We start from the raw sequence: 20,195 nt of genomic DNA, 5'->3' as shown, positions 1-20,195 counted from the left end.
CTGTGCAAAGTTTAAAAACATGTAGATAAATAGAGTGTTTTCATTCACGTGACTACCGGCCATATTGGTTTACTGAAACAAAGGAAAGTATTTGCATAAAAATAGAGTTCAATTCCCAGAGATTTAGTTTGGGACACCAACATGGCCGCCATTTCTTTGTTTTGGGACACCAACATGGCCGCAGTGACGTCATGTGAAAACACTCTATAACGTCTTTTTCAAAGAAGCACCGTAAAGTAAACAAAAAAGATAATTACCCAGTCATTTTCGTGGAGTGAAACGTTTTAACAGCCACAGCCTCGTTCCGGTACATGGCGATATACACCTCGCCAGAACCACCACCGCCTATTCTCTGAGTTTCCCGCGCTTCAAACGTAAACTTGCTTTGATCCACTAAAAAATGGGGCGGCAAATCCGCCATCAGCAGGTCCGGGATTAGATACCGGAGCGACACAACTTTATCAGGGTGGTAGGGACAGGTGATTGTGGAATAATCCAGCGCGGTTGCCGCACATGTTGGAAGGGTGAAGCTGTAAGGCCGCGGAGGGTGCAGGGCGTGAAAAGAAGCGGGAAACTCCATGGAAACGGAACGCTTCATTGATGGACGATGTGACGTCATTAAATCGGTGCAGAGCGGACATGGGATTAACCGCCGAACTAATGGCAGCCCGTACATGTCCGTCTCGTCTAGACCTATCAACGAAGGGAAAAAAAATCAATCTTTAACAACTGCTATAAGAAGAGCATTTCAAATCCGTTGTATCGGACAAGCCGATAGCGAGTGTTTCTGAGGGGCCGTTCCATTAACCAGTAAGATCGATCTCGATACCAATCTGGGTATCGATCTCAATGGGAGCGATCTAAATAAGAGCGACCTGAGTAGGAAAGGTGCCACTGTTTATCATATGCTCGATGGCCGGCAGGATGAGGCGGTCACTAAGCTTGTGTTTGAGGCGAGATAAGCAAAGCTGCTTATCACACGGAACAAGTTAGATCTCTCTTTCAGAGCACCTCCTAAAGCAATCCAAGTTAGATCGATCTCGGGACGGTCCAGCAAAATTCCGACTATTCACACTCAGCTCGCATTACGACACGACACGAGGAGATCGATCTAACTGGTAAGTGTGAACGCCTTTTAAATAAACTACAACTGTCGTTTAACCGTGGAAAGCACTTTTATCACCTCGTGCGCTTTCGCGTGTAAATATGTTCAAGATTTCATTAGAATTGTATCCTGTGTAGCTGGCTGTAATGTTTGCACGTTTAGAATTCACGAGTTTAAGATCTTGTTCTCGTTCGATTGGCACCAACTCTAAGACATTCACTGTTAGTCTTACGTGCCCTCGCTGTAACCTTCGTCGCCTCACGCATCAGGGCTTACCAGTATCACTTCATTTCTTTACTTATTTCAGATACATTTTGAACGGTGTTCACAGGGTACGTGAAATTTCTGCAAAAAGTTGACGATTTCATAAGAGAAATCAAACAGCGAGCTGGCGTGTGCTTTATCAATGTTTTAATATTCACCTGGATACCATTCGGAGATCAGAGCGTCAATCTGATCGACAATAAATCCAACGGCAGCAAAGTCATGTTGATCTGACCACACAGTGATGGCAACGCCGTTTATTTCTTGAAAAGCAGTCTTCCTTTGACTCACAGGAATCTAAGAGGGAAAAATAAACAAACCAATAAACTAACAAGTCACACTAAGGAAAGTCAGAGCGCCTTTCTTCCTTTTATCCGATGCGATTAATAAAATTCCTTTGACAAAAAAACCAACCGACTTCAAACTGCGAAGGACGGTGCCTCCTAATACAGGAGAATTTTTAGACAGTTTATGACTATACAGGAAAAGCAGATCTTAGTATGGGCTACTGGAATCCAGAAAGAAAATTGGGGGTAGCGGGGCATTTTTAAAGATAATTAAGCAACAGTTATTCTAAAATCCAGTAAAATACAAAGCAATGTATGGCGTTTTTTGTTTCCAAATTCAAGCTTTACTATCTCTGAAAAACGCATGGTTACCCCCAATTTTCTTTTTGGATACCTAAAGCATGCGCACTTGCTAAGTTCTGCTTTCTCCGCATAGTTTTAAACCGCGCAAAAATATCCCTGTATTAGTAGGCACCACCTATAGGAAACCCGAGTATCTCGAGATGCGCAGAACGTATGCGCAGTAACAAAAGTAGGCACCGTCCTAAACATCACCTGCTAGTGTTTTAAACGAACCACATTCAGGGTAGTATTGAATGTTGTCTTTATCTCTCAAAGCAAAGTCTCCGCTTAATACCTAACTCTGTTCACAACAAGCAGGCAAGACAAAATAATACTTACAGAAAACGCAAAAGTACTTATGTGCGAGGTCTATCGTAAGCACCAAAGCACTTTTGTATCACTTGCCAGAAAAGAGCATAACGTACTAGGCAGTGTTTGATCAACATTGGGGGCGAATTCGAGTCGGAGTCACACGACGCAAATTACACAAAAACGTCACACAACCTACCATCTCTTTGTAAGATTCCACCTGGAAGTAACCGCCTTCGTACACCACTCCAATGCCCTCTCGCCAGTAAACCAAGGAATAACTCTCTTCTTTAATATGCTCAATAGTGCGCCACCTTTGGACAGACACTATGAGTCTGGTAAGTAGTCGACTCCAGAAGCCACTCGGTGTGTACGCCATTTGGTAATTCCTGCATACTGTAGTAACACCTCTGCCCTCCTCAGGAAGAGTAGCACTACGGCCACTCCGAGCCCTCAGCTGAAAAATCAAGCAAGGGTTTATCTCGGCTAAGTCAGGTAAGATTTGTTTCAGAGTTATTGCTTATCTTTTCATAAAACAAGTTATACACATAGAAATGAAATTGGAAGTGAAATATAAGAAGCACATATATTCCAACTGCAGGGCCCGGTTGTTCGAAAGCCGATTAACGCTAATCCCAATTTAAAGTTAACCGAGATTTTCATCTCTCTCGTTAAAAACTATTTTAAAATGCTAATTTTAGGCTAACGGTAAAGAAAAGTCTAAGTCAAAACTGAGGGACAAAAATCTTTTTGTAATTAAACTCAAATCAAAGTTCCCGTTAATCCAGGATTAGCTTAATCAGGCTTCGAACAACTGGGCCCAGATTACTGAAGTAATGAATGGGAGACCATTGCAGGTATGTTCCCAACTTAAACAGCTACGAAAAGAAAGCCCGAAAAATTCAATCCATGACCTCTGCGATACCGGAGCAGTGCTCTACCAACTGAGCTATTCAAGTAAGCCAACTGGGAGCCGGTGTCATTATGTGAATTCGTGATGTACCTGTAGAGGTGAAACCGATGAAAGTGAAATAAATAAAATAGCTCCCAGTTGGCTTGATAGCTCAGTTGGTAGAGCACTACACCGGTATCGCATCGGTCATGGGTTCGAATCCCGTTCAAGCCTGAATTTTTTCAGGCTTTCTTTACACAGCCACTTACGTTGCGTACGTAACTGGGATGGTCTCTCATTTATTAAGAAATGAAATTGAAGTATTTATAGCCAGTTTCCGTGTTAGGTGCATAGCAGAGAACAGCGACTATCTTTCAACATGCTAGACAAACAGCTAAAGACCGTTTTAACTCTCATGTGGAAAGATTTTCCACTTTAATATTGGCAAAAGAGACGACAAATTAACTACAACTACTGACCTAAAATGGCTGGTAAATGTGTTAACCTGTTAACTTTGCAGAAAAATCCAAATCATTTGACTTCTTTCGATCGGCTCTGTTCCGTAACGTCCAGTAGAATTCGGCCGTTGTGTTCGCAAGTCGTTAAATTTCAAAACCGTCGATTTATCGATCTCGGATTAACTTCTAGATATTCCTCCACGTCAGTCATCTTCATTGCCCAAAGTTGATTTCAACCGTAAATAAATCAGTTGCGCTTACATTAAAAGGGCAGTGTCACCCATTTTTGGTGCGTCTTTGAATGGCCAAAAAATATATTTTCATCACTGGAAATGTTAAAATAATGGTCCAGTTTTGTTAACAATTACCTTGCTACTGCACAGAAACTAGTATTAATTATCTGTGGCTGCGGATGGCTAGGATGGAAAGGATTGCAACTTAAAAAAATTTGCGTTCTTGTGTATTTTAGAGAAGTTGCTTTATCAACTGGTTGTAGTTAGTTCTTCCTTGGAAAAACCCCTCTATATTTTCTTCCCAGTGTTCTAAGAGCAATTTCATGTCAGCAAAAAGGTTTTTCACCAAATATTTTAGAAGTTTTGACCAAAAATATAGCAAAATAGTCGTGACACTGCCCCTTTATAAAGACTTAGGGCTGGTTACGTGGAATCTCGAAAGATGGCACGTCGAAAGATAGTCATTATGCACGTAACATTGAAAATAGCCTGATTCTCAGACGGTCCAGGTCGCTCGCGGCCACACACTCTCTCCCTGAGAAGAGAGAGAGAGAGTGGGATAGAGTGTGTGGCCGCGAGCGACCTGGACCGTCTGAGAATCAGGCTATATTGAAAATGGCTGTAATTAGTAACGAAAAACAAGCATAAAAAGTGGCAGAAGAATCTCAGTCAAGTTCTTTCTCAAAATGCGTAAAGCACTGGGTCTATCCTTTTCGATTTGGTCGCGTGTCCCAATTCTCATATTCAGTCTTTCCTCGCACACAAACTATACAATAAATCTCGATTGGGTACAAGTTTGGATCTGCAGAATAAGTTGTGTCTTAACTTGCTATGCTATTTCTTTGTTGGTTTAGGGCTGTTTTACAATATTATTACAAATCTTCGGAGACATTCTATGGAATGCTCGAAGTTGCATTACTTCTTTAAGGACCAAAATAACATTGAGCTAAGCTTACAATGTTCGAATTAAAGCAAACTGGAACAAAGATCTCAATAGCTTTGTCCAAAGACTGTATATTAAATATACGGTGGCATTATGTCTTACCTTTTCAACAGAGTTTCGCTTGATCAGCTTTTGCATCTGATGGAGTTGCATTCCCGGTTTCTCCCTCGGCAACATGGAAGGAATCAAGAGTTGTTTATCGTTCAAGGACAGAGCGATCTCAAAGCGTTCCATAAGTTGAAGATACTAAAACAGTTAAAGGGGAAATCAAATCAAAAACAAGGAAACAATGTAGCCACTAGCAGTCTGTCAATCGTTCGTTTGTCCGCCCACCGTTTGTTCGTCTCCGTTCGTGATCATCATGGCATTTTACCTGTGGGATAAAGTCCTGGGGAAACTTAGGGTCTCTGAGAACCAGCTCCAAATCTTTCATCTTCATGACGCCTTCCATAATGAAGGGATTTCTCTCTCGGATAGTGACGAGTGTAGCGATCAGATCACATACCCAAGAGGGGTCGATAAAGTACAGATGATTCAAACCGCGCAACTGGTCGTTATAATGAAGAAGAACGCCATTCTCGTGTAAGAATCTGGTCGCTGAAGGAAACAAAGGTAAATGATAAAGTGACTTTTAGAAAAATTTTACATCCCAGGTCGTAGACCACACTTCATGAACATGACGCTTAAAGTGACTATGTCAGCTGGAGCACTTGCGCAGTAGAGTAAGGTTGAGACTAATCTGCATACAACTCGTTGCGGGATTTTTGCTTTTCCGCCATTGCAAACGTTTTCAAAAGTATTGCAACAAACAGCTTCTGTAATTACTAAAGAACGTTTGTAAATAAAAAATTCAGCTAACTTTTCGAAGATGAACGCGATTCAAACAGATGAAAACCGCTTCCTGAACTCTCCGAAGGTATTTGAAAAATTTGGGCCAACGGTTTCAAAGTTACATAGTTAACCTTAAAATGTTGCAATTCTGTTTGAATACATTAAATTGTATTTAAGAGGACTATTTAAAATTGTAAATGCTAGCTAGATTCATGCCTCAAAAGTCATTATGTAAAATCAAAGCTGCCAATGGTGAAGCATTCCGATTAGTTTAGGCAATAACTACTTTCTAGCTAACAGATCAGAGTTCAAATCACTTGCAAGGTGACTCATCCATTGAACACTGTTTTGTTAACTGACGTCATATGACGTTACTTTGCGAACTAAAGGACAAGCATCACAACAAATCGATGTATTCCTGGGCAGAGCGAGTGATAGATACTGTCGATGTTTTCGCAGCACGGAGATCTTACGTGTAGTTTTTGGCTGCTTTGATCGTTCAAATAGACTCGAAAAATGCCCTCGCAAAGTGGTGAAAGCACTTGTCTCCCACCACTGTTGCTCGGGTTCCATTTCCGGATACGATCTCATGATCAGATGTGGGTTGAATTTTATTGTTGGTTCTCGTCCCCTCTCTAAGGATTTTCCCCTCAGTTGACCGGTTTTCATCCATCCTCCAAAACCATAATTTCTAGAAACAGTGATTAAAGCCCTAATTTTTCGAAAAAAAAAAAAAAACGTTGCGTAAAGGAGGTTCAAAAATCTTCGGCCGCCTTTCGTGAAAAAACAAGTTTCTCTTAACTCTCTCCCGTGGGTCCACTGGGATTTTGTAACTCAATCTCTTAAATAAGCCCAGGGCCCAGTTGCTCGAAGCATGGTTAGCGTTAACCCGGGTTAAATACCATGACAACCTATAGGTTTTAATACCTCTTAACCAATGGTTAGCGCTAACCATGTTTCGAGCAACTCAGCCCAGAATACCAACCTAAAGTCAGTTCCTCAGTATCCAGGATGTCATTCTGCGGACTGGATTTAGCGAGTTGTAGGATTTCATCTTCCAGCAGTATGGGTGGTTCACCTGTGGATCTTCTACGCTCGGCTTCCTGTATAACGGCTTGCTGAAGGTCGGTGTAACTTTGAGGTACCTGAGCACGTCAATAGAAAACCCAGTCAAAAACGAAACCCATCAAAAGAGATCACATTTTACACAATAACTGTCAAAATTCCCGCGCACTAATTGGCTCGTAGCTATTGTATGTAAAGCAAATAAAAATGACGTCAGATGTAACGTGCGCGCTTTCTCAAAGGAAATAAAGGCAATTCCGCTTGAACTTTTTCCAATTACTGTAAAGAACAAATCGACGGCCGTTTTCTATGGTCTGACCATAAAATGAATGTTCAAAACTTGGGAGTGGAACCGCTCGCCTGCGGGTCGTGGTTCCACTTGAGTTTTGAACATTTTATGACGTCATTGTATGATCTATAACGGTACAGACCATAGAAAACTGCTGTCGATTTGTTAATTGTATTATAGAGGTGGAGTGTTGCGCTACTGGTAGCGATCCCGAAGCAAATACAGTGCTTATAAAATCGAACGAACTTAAAAATAAGAGCTTTCAACTGTAGAGGAACATAAAAGACACACAGCTCAACCTCCACTGGGTCCAAGGCCGCCTCGGACAACAAAATGATTTGCGTTTATCCCTCACTAGGACCCCTACTGTTTGTCCACTTAGGAGAGGCGTCCGATTCTCCGATTGTAGAAATGTAGTAATTTTTGCCTGGTTCAGCAATTGAGTGCTCATTTAGAAAGAGGTATCCCCTTATGGGAGGTGAAAAATCTAGGGGAACAACCAAGTGTCCAATTTGGAAACGTGTGGGATGAGTTAAATTCCAGTCGGTATAAGTATTTCGGCTGTCAATTTTGTCAAATATTTTTAATCACATGTACATTTTTTGACAAGAGGTTCTGCACTTCATTTAGGGTAAAGGTGACGCATTGCCTACGAAAACTGCGCGCGCAAGGCTGTTTGAAGCCTTTGGCGCGCGCTTTAAAACTCAATTGTTACGTAATTGTATCAAACAGTAGAGAGCTATTGGTTAGCAACGTTGAGTAAGAAAACACTTTTGTACGAGTTTAATCAAGAAGGGATCATGTCTGCTGTTATAAATAAGCACGCGCAAGTAAAGATAGCCTGTCAGAAGGAACGTGCAACCGAGAGACGGGAAAGAGATTTAAACGAACTGAAAGAACGCGTACAACAGTATCAAGCGCACTTGTATCGTGTTAAAGAAATGTACGAGGACGCAGAAGTGAGTATCAAACGATTCCAGTCAAAGGCAGAGCAGCGGTGCGAGAATATGAAGCAAGATGCAGTAAGAGAAGCCAAAATTATCTTAAAACTGACAGAGATGAACAAAGAGTTGGAAAGACTGAAGGAAAAGCACGCAACACCACCGCGAAAAGCTGAAGCGATGCCTGATGCGGCAAAACGGGCGGAAAAACACACCGTTGCATATCAAGTAAAGCGCTTGGTCAAGCGATGATTGGTTGCGTTTTGGTGTTGGACTCTGTAGCAGCGTATGCACTCATTAATATCACAAGACCTTTCATTTTCTAAAGCATGGATTGTCCGTGATAACGAAATGAAAGAAAAATCGGCGAGCGAAGAAAGTAGTGACAAGACTGGGTTGCAACTACTAAGATTCTGATGGATACACAATTTGATGCAGAGGGGTTTTCGTTGGTGTCAGTTTTATATAACAATTTAAAGTTAATCATGTTAATTGATTAAAAGAAGAGCGAACGTAAACATCACAAAACCTTTCTTTTTGTTCAGCCTGGATAGTCCATAACAAAGAAACAAACTAAAGAGAAATGGCGGGAAAACAAGCGGAGAAGAGACTGGGTTCCAACTGTTTCCATATGGTTCCAATTTTGAGGGACAGTGTGATGAACATAGACTACCACTCTTGCCATTTTTGGGGGCAATCTGAAATTAATTTGTATTAACCGATTAATTAAAAGAAAATCTAGAGTTAATTGAAACATCTGTTTACGTGTTCAATTTATTTGGGGCCAATTGATTTGCAGCACAAATGTACTACAACTATACTTGTCGCACTTTCTAAAAAAAAAAACCGAAAACGCTGAAAACTTGCTGCTCACAGCAAAGTCCTTCAAACTGTGAAACTTCACTGCAGGTAGCCAAAATTAAGTATCAAATTGATATAAACATAGAGTATTCCTCGATTCCTTGAAACAACGAAACTTTCCGCATCCACAGAAATTAACTCATTATAAAACGAAATAAACAAAGAAACGAAACAAAGCAAAACAAAGACAAAAGGGGATACCACCGGTGTTTTGGGCACCGTTTAACGGATTAACAGTGAGTTTGCACAACAGGACGTCTAAGGAATGATGACGGCAAATTGTCATTGCGTGACCAACGTGAAAGTTTGACTACACATGTTTCGATAATACCTTGCCGCCGGTCAAACTTACTTTGACATCATCAATAATCAAAATAAATAAAATAAAAATACTTAAGCAACTTAGCATTCACGTTGATCACGCTACGGCTTTTGTCGTCCTGTTCTTTCAGTAGAGACCTTTAGATTCTAGTACGAGTACGAGTACGACTACGAGATTTGACTTCGAGTTTTTAGCGAAGTACTAAGAACAGATATATCACAGAAACTTTCATTTCACTCTTTACGAACAACAAACTTGACGCAGTTGGCTTGAATGATGAAAGTTAAGCCCTTTCGTGTTTCCAAAAAGACGAGATCACCTACGTTTCGAGGACTCGTTTTCGCCACTACGAGATTCTTACAAAATCTCGTAGTAAAATGACGTCAGCTATCTCGTTTTCCCGCCAAAATGACACTGCTTCACGCGCGCGCACTCTTTGTTTATTGGAGAAACTCGTAGTCGTACTCGTACTCGTAGTAGAATCTAAAGGTCTCTAGTGGTCCTGTTGTGTAAGTCCACCGTTAAATCTCTGGAAGCTCCCCACTTACCCTTCGTCCAATGATATTCTCTCCGTTGTCCTTAACCTTAAGAGCTTTGCTGTAGATCAGCTCTTTCAGCTCCACGATATTTTCACCTGTCACCGGAGATACCATAATATTACCCACAATCCTGGGAAAGCCTTGGTTGTCCAGATACTTCTGCGCAATGCTGTGTTTCAGTGAGTCTACACGAGCTTGTCGGTTATTCTTCGGCAGTAAATCGAGGTGTGTTCCGACGATTAAGACTTCGGAAAAGGGCGCGCGAGCCTAGAAACGAGAACAGAGTTAAAATATGTTAGAGAAAAAGTTGTTCCTTGATCCTGTCATATTGTATCAAACAAAAAAGTTTCGTTTACAGGATGGAAAATTTATATTGAAACACAAGCTTTCGATTCCGTCTCGGAATCTTTGTCAAGTGGTGTAGGACGTTTTGTCACATGATTAAGGTGATAAAATATCACGTGACAAAACGTCCCGGTGGAAATCGCCGGGAGCTCGTATCCCACGTCGCGATTCAATGTCGGAGCCTGCCAATGAATTTCAATAGCCTCTCTAATCACCTACCGATTAATGGTCTGATTAGGCTCAACTTGAAAAAGAGAATGAGTGAGCAGACGAAAATCGATCCATCCACAAAAATCTGTGGTAGAGCTACACATTTTTATAAATTGGGCCGATTTTCAACCCGCGTTACACTAACACAAAAAGAAGTCGGCCTACAAATCGACCGACAAATTGCCACTGAAACTACTAATTGGGCCGATAATAAAATCGGTGCGTGTAAATTAACCTTGTACCACTGACGTGGTTTTTGCTTACCTGTATATTGAGGAGCCATCGCCTGAGTGTCTCTACTCCTTCCTCTCCATGTGTCACATTCCACACGGCCAAGTAAAGAGTGTTAGGAGACAGAAACAGTTGATGTGCTGCGTAATAAACGCTTTGACCAGCCAAGTCCCAAGTGCTGAATGTTATCAGTGGCTCATCGCTCTAAAGGGAAAACAAGAGGTCGGCAAGATAATTTGAAGTTTAACATCTGAAAAGAGCAGGACTTTCTGGCTTAAAGTAAGCCGGCTATATCCATTTATTCGACTATCAGAAAATTTTCCTGACAACGTTTTCTGACTTAAAGGTGTGATATTTTTATCCTGGGAGTGCCAGGATTTCGAAGACGACAGGACTATACCCAAAGACTTCCGAAGACGCCCGAAGACGTTCCGAATAATTCTGAAGTTCTCAAGAAAATGATTATGCTGATTTCGAAAAGTATCGTAATTTACTCGTTTTACATGGACTTTTCGTTTCTCGCATGTGTTTGAGTTTACATATTTTTGGAAAGTGTGTCAGTTAAGGCTGTAATAGTTCACATTTTCAACCAGGCGTGAGAAATTGGTACGTAAGCGTGAGATCGATCGATCGATCGCCGCAGACGTGAGAGTTAAAAGGTATAGGAAAACAACAGTATGTTTTCCATTCATTACAAAGAGGATTTGTCCTGACACGAAGAGCATGATTATCGTCCGCTCAGCCGGAGGACAACAAAACGTACTCGCCACCTTTACCGATAAGCGACGGTAAACAAAACAACAAAAGCAACAAAACCAGTTTGTGTACAACGCGATCTAAAGGTAAACGGCACACGTTAAAGTGCATATGGCCGACTAACTTGTAAAATTTGCTTGCTAAGAATCACGTAACCACACTCTGCACACTGATAAACAGCAACAACAACAAAACAGCTTTCAAAGTATTACTAACGTAACGGTTATGACGTTTTCCTTCACCCAAGTAGAGAGAGAGTAGAGAATGAAAAGTTTCTTGTCTAAAAAAATAACGTGACAATGCAGTGACCAACCTAATCACGAAAACAGTGAAAAAAAAGGCGGGAAATTATGATCGTGTGGTTATTCCGTCACTCGTGCTTGCCATAAAAGTGAAAACAGCGGGTAATCATGATCATGTGGTTGTTTCAGTCACCCACGTTTGCCAGAAAAGTGAAAAATGGCGGGAAATTAAGATCATGCGGTTATATTTAAGTCACTCGTGTTTGCCGTAAAGGTGAAAATGGCGGAAAATTGTGGCCATGTGGTTATTTCTGTTACTCACGTTTACCATAACCCTTACTGCAATCAAAAATAGCGCGGCTATTTGGCTCCTTCCCACCTGTGTTAAGAAGCGTGGTAATGAGAATCTGGAACCGGAAGACAACTGCACCTGCCACTCATCAATCACAATCCCCACGGTGGACAGGTTGGGTGGTAGCTTTTGACCCTTGAGTGCTGACAGTAAGGTTGTCTTTCCTCGACCCTAGAGAGGCAAAGGTATAGCTGACACAGCGTTCAAACGAAAGGGGACAACAACAACAACAACAACGTCACTTCCAGTTGTTGAGACTTTGCTGTTTACGGGCCTAAAGTTTGTGAGAAAACATTAGGGAGCTTAAGCAACGACGACAGCGACGGCAACGACAACGTCGCAAAGCAATAGGTTTAATGAGCAAAAACAATCGCTCTGCAAGTGCGTTTTCATGTTGCTACGTCTCTTTGCCATCCTCTGCAAAAACAACAACGTGAAATGAACACATAAGGTTTTGTGGAGAACGTGAACGCACGACGGTGAATTTTTTATTTTCTTTCTTAACTTCTACGCCATTTCTACCAATTTGGTTCCTGGATAGTTCGCCATTTTTGTAAAATTTGAGCGAGTTGAAACAATCGCAAAGTAGCACCAATGAAAAAAAGATATATTTTCGGGTGACGTTTTCGTTGCCGTTGCCGTCGTCGTTGCTTACATGTAAGCGCCCTATTACAAGAAGTAACAGTGGAAAACTGAATGTCAAGACGAAAAAAACTTATTAGTGAAAGGATACTCGGTGTAAAAAGCGAAAACAAACAAACAAAAGAGAGATCACAGATCTCGGTTCTTCTCGGCTGAACTGGAACTTGGAGGGCCATCTTAGCTATACTTGAAAACGGTCTTACGGATTGGTCTCTATCGCAAGCTGGTTCCAGTCCTTTGCTACTTACCTGTAGTCCGACCACCATCAGTTTCATACGGTAATACGGAACTGACTTGCGCAGAGTAGCTCGTAAGTACGCCAGAGTGTCTTTCGGTCGAACACCATTTTCACCTGACAACAAAACGCATCCAAGTTAGGTCAGCGCAGTAAAACGAGAGGTCAGTGATTGGCTGTCAAAAATGCAATTGTCGAGTTTTTCATCTGGATTTGCGGTCGCTAAGTTTTAGCGCGCTTTCTATTTGCCAGAACCTGTCGGCCAGACCGGTTAGTTCGTAAGCCGAATGTACCAATTTGAAGGATAAGTTTTATGTTATTCCTTCGAATTTCTTCAAAATAGCGCGTACCATTTTCGGAGTGATTATTTTTCAAGATTTTGCAGCACCATCCCTTCAAAACGACGCATTTGATTTACAGACTGGCCGATCTGGCAAATAGAAATCACTCTACATAGTTTAGTTCACCAGTGATCACAGAATACGCCGTTGAATTGTCTTGTCGTTGCTTTTAGCAGTGGTTTTCTTGACCAACAAAATGGTAAAAAGAGCTGTAAACCGGGCGTCAAATGACTCGTACCTGGTCTCACGTGTTTGGGAAGTCCAGGGAGATTCAGCCGGTTGAGTCTGAGTTGCCAGCACTCGCGTAAATTGCCGAGTTCAGAAGGAAGAGTTCGCAAGTCTGGATTGCTGAAAAATCAAAAGAACATCGACCAGTGTGAGGGATACATCCAGCGACGCTAGAGAGATTTAGCATCGCGTTTACGTGAAACGGCAAATGTCCCCTTGCCGTTTCACGTTTCACGTAAAATAGCGTTAACCTTTTGACTTTAGCTTCGCGTGTACTTAGCTTTTGCGAATTTCAATGAAGCTGTTTTACGACTCACTGTGGTGAGTTCATGAAGAAAAGTACGGTAAGGTGTGAGTTATGAAGGATTTTTAAACATGAAACTTAATTTGTCCTATGAAAGAAATGTGATGGTATATTTCCAGCCTGGTGAATGAATGAGAATGATGATTATTCTAGAAAGTGACGCAGGCATACTCGGAAAAAAGCAAATCCGAGTGCTCCTATCAGGAGTCGAACCTAAGACCTTCCGATTACTAGTTCGGATGTTCTACCACTGAGCTACAGGAGACTCGTGGTATGACTTGCCGGAAAAAATTACTTGGGTACTTGTTTTCAACAATTAACTACTTATATGTATAAGAGAAAAGGAAGAAATACTTACGTAGTTCTCACGTAGACGGCAAACGCCAAATAGCCTGGTTTTTTTTAACAGCTTTAATGGCCATTACACATGTTACATGCAGCACGTAGAAATGGCAACAGGCAACAGGCAACAGGCAACAGGCAATCGGCAAACGCGAAAAATCGTGGTCACGCGGTCATTTTTGCCGTTCGCGTTTCACATATACGCGATGCTAAATCTCTCTGCTGTCACGAAATTTTACCGCACAATTAACATAGCAATAATGCGTTCTGATCATAAATACAATGTCATTTTTACTTTTGCACAATGATACTTCTACCCATACCCTGGCTCCAGAAGCCCGTTGTCTATAAATCAAAATGAACAAACAGCCGCATCGGCGTTACAAAGAGGCGAGAAACGGGCCTCTGGTCACTCGAGTAGTGAAACTCATTTCCCATATATCGAATTGGGACAGAATTTGTCCTAGCTCGCTGATTGGTTGTCCTAAAGAAACAAAACCTGTGATTGGCTAAAGGAAAGCGCAGTGTCTCAGCCGTCAAAACCAGTTTTCAAGACGATACTAAACCAAAAACAACATATGGCGATCAAAATTTGATCTCTAAACGAGGGACTTATTAGAGAGGGGGTGGGGGGTTAATAGAGCTTTTAGGGTACGCGAAGCCTGTAAATTCTTACTTGCTTAAATCCAGTTCGATGAGGCTCATCAGTCTGCACACACTGACGGGAACCACCTGTAAGGTATTGTCATTCAACAGAAGCGTTTCCAGCGTCGGAGAGAACCGAGCGGTGGGAAGTTCACAGTCTGTCTTAACATCCTGAGCTTCATCTGGACTGGCAAGCTTGAAAAACGGAAATCGCTTCTGCGATCCGGCTTGTGGGTCAATTAGAGGCTTAGCGGCGAGCTGGATAAAATCATATGAAAAATACATCAACTTGGTCCAAACAGCGGAAAAACCAGCCCATTAATTCAATAAGTTATTGGTTTGTAGCAATCTCTTCTCTGACGATTCAACGCATTGAACCAATTATTACACTGTACACAGCGCCGTTCAACGGATAAACCTTTGCAGTGCATCACCAAACCCGTGTTTAGTGCTTTTCGAACGCTCTGATTGGCTAATCAACTTCCAGATGGCATTTGCTATTTCTCGTTATTTCACCAGTTCATCAGGAATAAAGTGACCTTTAAAGCTGGGTTTGTCCACTGGTAAGGTATACACTAAGACAATTATTCACCTCATTTTCGGTTGACAGTCGTAGATATTTGCCTCGCGAATATCCACCTGTTACTATTCAACACACTGTCCAAATATGGTAATGTTGTCTTCAATATTCGTTGCCTGCCAACAACAGATATTATACGATACACGTAATTTCGCGCGTGTAACAAATAACCACCATCTCCAGCTTTTCTGCAACAAAATTGTCCTTCATTATCAATGTGAATTTTTGCAAATGCTGTATGCCGGAGCGCCTTTCTATTCTCACTCCGGGAAGTAGGGAATATTTCAGTAGCCTACTCGGGCTACGGCATCGTCGGCTAAGTATCAGGCGACATTCCGGCGATTTCACATGATAATTGTTTAACGATCCAGCTTCACTTCGGAGAATAACATTAATCTGCTGGAGGCGCTCCGGAATACAACATTTGTAAACTGAATTCAGTGATCGATTACCTTGTTGTGAGAGAGGTTTAACTTATGCATGGTAGTTGACGTCCAAAATTCTTCATTCGGCAGACGTTTAATGGCGTTGTGGCTAACATCCAGGTCGTGAAGACAGGACAGTTGACAGACGTTCCATGAAATGGTGGCAAGGTTGTTATTTGAAAGGTTTAAACGCTTCAAAGAAGACGCCCAAACCATTTCAACGTTGCAGGAGAAATGAGTAAACTTGTTGTGGGAAAGATCCAGGATTTCCTGAAAACATAAAAGAAAAAAATATATATTTGTTTAGCAGACTACAAGGAGCGTACTTGAAATGGAAAACCATAATGGGTCGTGAACCTTACCTTGACACAGTAATATTTCTACACATTGAAGAACAATTTTTTTATGAACAAACTGACTTATGTTTTGACCAATGGTATGACTGAGATTTGAAGTACAGTCGAAGCTCTCCTTGCGATCACTCTCGTAAGCGACCAGCTCTAGTTACGACCGCTATTGTGAAACCCCGTTTGAATTGTCACTTAAACTCTGTAATCAAAAGCTCTCGTAAGCGACCGCTCCCATAAGGTCCCATAAGCGACCCCGACCACTTTTGGGACTTACCAACTGGTCTTTTCCTTTGTTTTTAAGCTCTCGTAAGCGACCACTCAAAGATTGTGATACGTATTACGGCAACTCTTCCAGAAAAGTATACACTTCGTGATCACATTTACAATAATGTAGCACTGCCTAATAATGTTCGTAGATAAAGATCTCGAATCAAAAATTCCAGGTGATTTACGCCTGGATCAATAGTGTTACTCTGAGACTGAGGTAGTAGATAGCTTTATGCTGAAAGCTCTGGTCAGTGAACAGCTTCTATTGTTCCAGCTTTTGGTCGCTTTCGAGATTGCATATTCGTAAGCGACCAGCTCAAGCTCAGCTAGTTACGACCACTTTTTCCAATTCCCGAGGTGGTCGCTTACGTGAGCTTCGACTGTATTCCTTTTGTGTTTTCTAACATGGAAACGGGACGGGGCTGATAAAAAATCTGACCTTCAAACGGGGAGCTTAATAGAGAGAAGAGGTTTAATAGAGCTCAAATCCATGCAAAGTAATTGCAACATACGCTAACGTTATATTTGTGTGCATTTCTTCCCCTGCACACAAGCTTGGTGTATAATGCTGTATACGTGTATAATGTGACGTGGCATTGCAACAAGAATTGCGTGGCTGCACCGTAAAGACAATAAAAAAGCAATTAGTGCAAATGTCTTTAAAGGACTTGTCGACTAGAGTACCGCTCGAAACTATGTGTGCATTTATGATGATTAGTGCACTGTAAAACCTCGTCTTTGCCGATGTTGGTTGCCGCAAATTCACTGCGGTGGGACAAAAACCGGGGATGCGACACAGACGAAAGTAACGGAAATCCGCGACGCATAAGGTGTGGTAATACCTCGGTATGGGTACAATAGTAAGCAATTGCCATTCTTACAGTATCCGTTAAAATTAACTTTACCTCAAGCGGTACTGTACCTTTCTCATCTTACCCAGGGAGGTTCAACTCAAGTTTTAAACTTACCAAGGGACATTTCCAGGGCATTGGAAATTCTCGCAAATTGTTATGATCTAGCAAGAGCTTTGTCATGGCAGCAGCCCCTTGAACACCTCTCGGTAAATACTGTAGGTTATTGTGTGACAGGTTAAGGACCTTCAAGGCAGTACAGCCCCATGTCTCACTGTCGGCCACGCTGGAAATGTCGTCACTATCATCTGGGTCTCCGTATAAGGATGTGATATTGTTCCGTGCAAGGTTCAGTTTTGTCAATGTTGGGATTTGCAGGAGTGAGGACGGGACAAACTTGATCTCGTTGTCAAAAGCAGACAGTTTTTGTAATCTGATTGACGAAACAAAGCGACAATAAATTAACTTTTTGATGTAAAATTCTAAATTGTAAATTTCCAAGCGAATTAATTGCGCAAAAATTTTGAAGAAATTGATCAAGTCGAATTTTCTACAATTTCTCCAAATCAAAATGGCCACTAAAATCTCCAAACTTTGGCAAGCCCAAAGCCTTTTGCTTCAGGAAAATGGCCAACTGACCACTGTTTTTAAAAGTGTGAAGACAAGCCCTGTAAGGCTATTGTTTGCACCGAACTTTACTGAGTTGGAGATGAGGTCCTTTTACAAATTTGCAGATACCACTCACTGGTCTGTGGTAACAATTTATGCAAAAACAGGAAAGATAATAGCAGTGTACTGTATTCAGACATCATTCTTTCACTCCACTATTGCAGAGGTTTTGTCAAAATTGTTCAACTGACATGCTATACCTGGTAAAGGTGCTTGTAACTTCAGGCAAATTTTGCAGCTTATTTTTGGATACGTTAAGGACTTCTAACAGCGGCAGGGTGTTCAAAAGCTCATCTGGTAGTTCCTCTATGTGGTTTTCTGACAAATCAACACTCACAAGTTGTGCCGACAAGTTTACAAACCAGGCCTTGTGCAGGGCAAACAAGTTTTTTCTGCTCCAGGTGGCAGAAAACATGGTGACAGATGGATCCACTTCATAAGAGAGAGATGCCCTCCTACTGTTTTGACTTTCCCTAGTGTATCTGCCAACAAATAATATTGCAGCAGATGGTTTAAACCCCTTTATAATACTGTCTTGAGTATCTATCTAGACCAGGCTTTTTTTGTTAACTGGGGCATCTGCACCACTCCTCCCCCCATACATGTAACTTTGCCAGTATAAAACCTATGACATTATACCACAAGGAGGAGAAATAGTTTGTCAAAAGATGTTTCCTTTGAGGTCCGCAACAAGAAGTGATGACATCACAATTATTTTATGATCAGATGATACAAGTAAAATGGGCTTAACTTCAGTTTTGTCTATTTGGAAATAAGTACATATATTGAATGAAAACAGATTATTCCTCAAAGGTTCCACATTGGTCAAACCTAGCTTCTTCAGTACACTTTTGGTTGCCATCTTGGATTATTTAACTAACCATGTAGATTGTGGGCCCAAGTTATTTGTTCCTCATGGTTTTTGCTTCATTTTTTAAAACAACATGGTGCAGCAAAAGGTAGACTTTAGCTTAAGTTGTAAGGTACCTAGGCTCAAAGATAGAAGAGAAGCTGAACAAAATTCGGACAGAGATGATGATGAAGTGGACAATGGGAAAAGCAAGGACGAAGCAGCTGTTTCAGTGAAGAAGGACTGCATTTTCTAGGATGCATGGCTGTCAATTGAAAACAAATGCTGAAGGATTTTTTTTCTAAGCCGGTCATGGATCAAGATTACCTTTGACCCCCTTAAGTTCCTGCAGGGTCCCTAGTTTTTAGGCAGGAGAGCCCTGGAACCCCCCTCCCCCTCCCACCCCCAAGGTACAATCCTGGTAAGAACACTGGTATAGTACTAGGGAGGTAGGGAGCAGGGATGGTGCAGTGGTGAGAGCACTCGCCTCCCATCAATGTGGCCCGGGTTCGAATCCAAATTCTAATACGACCTGGAAAAAGTGGATGAATAGCCACTCTGTGAATGTGCCCCTGAAATTCCCATTTATTTTTATTATTTATTTATTTATTTAAATAACTTTCCCTATGATCATGCATGGAAAATTTTAAATACTAATGACACTCAATTTTGCTTGCTAGGTTGTTTCCATTCAGCTATTACAGCTATTGTCATTAATTTCCAGTCGATTTCCAGGGAGTCAAGGTGGTTTTGACACCTACATGTACAGTGTACTTTAGAAACGACTGAAAGATAGGATGAGTCTAGATGTATTTCTTACCTCATCAATGCTTCTCCGATGAGTTCCCAATATTTTTCTACAATGTCAAGTGTTACTTCAGCACCATTTTCAATCAGATAATTAACAACACCAGTTTGTTGTCCCACACAAGCACCTTCAAGTGGAGTCCCTGGCACCCTACCCTGAGCATCTGTTGTTGTCACCAAGAAAGGAGGCGGATTGACATCCGCTCCCTTCTTGATTAATAATCGTACTGTTTGCACATGCCCAAGTCTACAGGCTTCATAGAGAAGCAACTGTCCATGTGTCCGTAAGAGAAGAGGTTGTTCTGAGAGTAACAGTTCAACAATGTTATGATTTCCAGATTTACAGGCCAACAGAATGGGTGATGAGGGACCTAGTGCTGGATCATGCACAAGGGCACCTTTGGATATCAAAAACTTTGCAATGCTTGCATGTCCTTTCATGCACGCTGCACATAAAGGTGTCAGGTCATCATATGATGCATGATTGACATCTGCTCCAAACTCTACAAGCTGATGCACAACATCCAAGTGTCCATTTTCACAAGCCACAAACAGAAAGTCTCTTCCTGTAGGTGAGTAATGATCAGCTGATTCACCTGCGGGACTCTCCTCCCCACAAATCAGATCCTGTGCAACATCACGGTTACAGTAAATTGCTTGTAACAGGGTGTCAAGGTTGCCTGTTCTGCAGGCCTCAGACAGCAGTTTGATAACACCTGGATTCATGAAAAACAAATACTGACTTGATAATAAAGGAAGTCAAGCAAAGTTAAGTGTAAGAAGGCCCACAGCTTTAATTTGGCACTTAATTCCACTATTTCTGCAGCATCAGAAATTTCTCA

At 41.6% G+C, this 20,195-nt stretch overlaps 1 protein-coding gene across 3 annotated transcripts in view; it reads right to left on the bottom strand.

The window, feature by feature from the left end:
* LOC146459969 (leucine-rich repeat serine/threonine-protein kinase 1-like) overlaps positions 1–20,195 on the bottom strand; it is a 34,471-nt gene that overhangs the window by 12,960 nt on the left and 1,316 nt on the right. For all 3 annotated transcript variants that reach the window (XM_085088819.1, XM_085088817.1, XM_085088818.1), the window contains exons 2-17: positions 19,367–20,069; positions 17,897–18,178; positions 17,145–17,460; positions 15,587–15,829; positions 14,586–14,812; positions 13,274–13,383; positions 12,708–12,811; positions 11,845–11,988; positions 10,501–10,671; positions 9,691–9,948; positions 6,650–6,809; positions 5,207–5,430; positions 4,936–5,079; positions 2,507–2,764; positions 1,528–1,666; positions 258–693 (exon numbers count right to left, since the gene is read on the bottom strand). In XM_085088819.1, coding sequence (XP_084944945.1) covers positions 258–693; positions 1,528–1,666; positions 2,507–2,764; positions 4,936–5,079; positions 5,207–5,430; positions 6,650–6,809; positions 9,691–9,948; positions 10,501–10,671; positions 11,845–11,988; positions 12,708–12,811; positions 13,274–13,383; positions 14,586–14,812; positions 15,587–15,829; positions 17,145–17,460; positions 17,897–18,178; positions 19,367–20,069 — 3,919 coding nt within the window. The remainder of the gene's footprint in view (positions 1–257; positions 694–1,527; positions 1,667–2,506; positions 2,765–4,935; positions 5,080–5,206; positions 5,431–6,649; positions 6,810–9,690; positions 9,949–10,500; positions 10,672–11,844; positions 11,989–12,707; positions 12,812–13,273; positions 13,384–14,585; positions 14,813–15,586; positions 15,830–17,144; positions 17,461–17,896; positions 18,179–19,366; positions 20,070–20,195) is intronic.

Source organism: Pavona decussata, unplaced genomic scaffold (assembly GCF_977016875.1).
Source record: "Pavona decussata unplaced genomic scaffold, jaPavDecu1.1 SCAFFOLD_215, whole genome shotgun sequence".
NCBI lineage: Eukaryota > Metazoa > Cnidaria > Anthozoa > Scleractinia > Agariciidae > Pavona > Pavona decussata.
This window is presented reverse-complemented; position numbering and strand designations above follow the sequence as displayed.